Here is a 2,469-nt window from a genome sequence, read left to right as displayed (position 1 = left end):
CAATTCGACTTTCAAGATCTACATATCTACATGTGCTGATGTTTCCGTTTATCAACGTTATATTTTAAGATCTGTGCAAGAACTCAGTTAACAGATGTTTCTGCATATAAAAGCTATCTTCAAGTGATCAAGCATTTGGGCTAGGTAATATTTACCTAAATGTTGGATAGATGAGCCACTTGCTGCTTTTTTTTTCTAAGTCCTTGAGTAGTGGGCAAGTGCTAGAAGGCTGGAAGTTGGCTAATGTTACACCTCAAGGGTGGTGATAAAAACATAATTTTAAGCCTGTTAGCCTTACATCAGTGATGTGAAAAGTTCTTGAATGTCTGATAAAAGATGCTTTGCAAAGTCATTTAACAAAGTTTAAAATTTTGTCGGATAATAAGCATGGTTTCACTAGGTGAAAATCTTGCCTTACTAATACTTTGACATTCTTTAATAGGTTGCTACTTATGTAGATGAGGTGTGTATTTGGTGTATCTGGCTTTTCAAAAAACATCTGACAAGATACCACAAAAAAAAAAAGACTTATTAAAAAGTCATCTCTGGCTTCCTGGATAGAAAACTAGCTGGAATGAAGAAAGCAGAGGGTTGTTATAAATGGAATTCAGTCAAATTAGGTTAATATCATTGTTTGGGTACCTCAAGGCTCCTCAGTGTTAGGACCTTTGCTCTTCTTAATTCATATTAATGAAAGAGAAGATGGAATGGTAAATAAATTACTTAAATTTACTGATAATATTAAATTGTGTGGGGTTGCTGGCTGTGAAGAGGAGGAGGATGCTTTAGAAAAGAATATGAAGTTATGCAAATAAATGTCTTTTAATTACAATAAAAGTTAGGTATTGCATGTGGGATATCAGAATTTGAATTATGAGAATAATTTTGATGGGAATACCCTTAACAGTGTTATTGAAAAAAAGGAACTTGATGTTCTGGTTGATCAGTCTCTGAAGCCATCCAAGAAACATGCTGTTGCTAGTGGCATTGCAAATAGGTGTTTAGGTTGTATCTACAGAAGTATTGAATACAAGCCCAAGAAGGTAATATGTCATTCTATGGGTGATTGGTTAGGCCACATTTGGAGTACTATGTTAAGTATGGGCTTCTTACCACAGAAAGGACACTAAATTATTGTAAAAGGTTTAAAGAAAGGCTATGATACCTGGGGTTGAAAATTTGTCATACAAGGATAAGTTGAGATGTCTCAAATTGTATTCTTTTGAAAAAGAAGAGTTAAAGGGGATCTGATTGTGGTGTTTAACTTTTAAGATTCTTAATAAGATTATGAGTATTAATGCATCACTTTTTTTATTCAATGGTGAGAAAGGTAATTTTAAGGGGACACAAATATAAATTTTGCCAGGGGTAGGAAATATCTTAAGCTAAAACAGCTTTTATTTTCTAACAGGGTGTGGTTGGCCTTTGAAACAAGCCCCCTTCAGAGGAGTTTAATTTTAAGGGAAGGCTTGACATAAGCATGCCCTCTTCATAAGAAAAAAAAAAAAGCTCTAATAAAAGCCACCAGCACATTAGTGACAAATGAAAAACTGTTTCAAAAGCCAGGTCGAAAATTTACAACCATATTTCAACCTTCATTGCTTCAACTTCAAGATGTTTTAATGTCAATAGCTTGATATACCGACAATACATATTAATAATTGCAACAACAAAAGTCAGTTTGAGTAATACTAATTTCTAAATTATACTAAATTACTTGAAATTTAATTAGTACATTGGTTTTATTTAGTTATTAGTAATACATTTTTACAAATACTTGAAATACAATTAGACTGCCAATGCCATAAATTTTATTTTATTTTATAAGTTTAACGCTTCGACCATCATGCCCTTTGTCAATGTATATGACGGCGAAATAAATCGTATCAACTAAGATTCGCAAAACTAAAAGATAATGAAAGTAACTTTCAGAAATCTTGTGGTAACTTACCTCCAATTTACCATTATTTTCAAACACAGTTAGTGCTTTGTGACACAACTGAGCGAATGCAGCACTAAGTGCTGTCATCTTCTGTCTTCCTTCGTACATGATTTCGCACTGATCTTCGTCGATTGCTCCAAGAAGCAAATCGAGGTCCACAAAAGCTTTATCAAACTCCTTTTCCAGTAAATTTAACCACTTTAATCCCGCTGTAGCAGTCGCCATATTCGATGCGCATTTAATTTGAACATGAATAGATGGCGCTAATAAACAATATTTTGAAAGAGTTGTATCTTATTCCATGTCCCTGCGACGACAAGGAAATCCCCCGCCATCACTTAAACGGAGAAAGTGTCAAAAAATCCTGGAACACTGCCAGGTGATAGTCATTTGTAAATAAATTTAAATGTCAGAGAGCTTTTCACAGTTACAGGCCTGTACGCAGAATGTTTGAAAGAAGGGTTCTAATTTGAGAGATCATGCCCCTCAAAAAATTTTGTAAAAGATAGGTGCTCTAGAAGCAATTT

General features: G+C 34.1%; 1 protein-coding gene across 2 annotated transcripts in view; it reads right to left on the bottom strand.

Annotated features, from left to right (window-relative positions):
* LOC106470293 (Golgi-associated PDZ and coiled-coil motif-containing protein-like) overlaps positions 1-2,266 on the bottom strand; it is a 61,466-nt gene extending 59,200 nt beyond the window's left edge. For both annotated transcript variants that reach the window (XM_022398899.1, XM_013930838.2), the window contains exon 1: positions 1,952-2,266. In XM_022398899.1, the coding sequence (XP_022254607.1) occupies positions 1,952-2,167 (216 nt within the window). In that variant the 5' untranslated portion in view covers positions 2,168-2,266. The remainder of the gene's footprint in view (positions 1-1,951) is intronic.
* Between the last annotated feature and the right edge of the window lie 203 nt (positions 2,267-2,469).

The sequence above is a fragment of the Limulus polyphemus genome, unplaced genomic scaffold (genome assembly GCF_000517525.1).
Source record: "Limulus polyphemus unplaced genomic scaffold, Limulus_polyphemus-2.1.2 Scaffold3927, whole genome shotgun sequence".
In the NCBI taxonomy this organism is placed as follows: Eukaryota; Metazoa; Arthropoda; class Merostomata; order Xiphosura; family Limulidae; genus Limulus; species Limulus polyphemus.
Note: the sequence above shows the minus strand (reverse complement) of the source record. Positions and strands in the feature narration are given on the sequence as shown.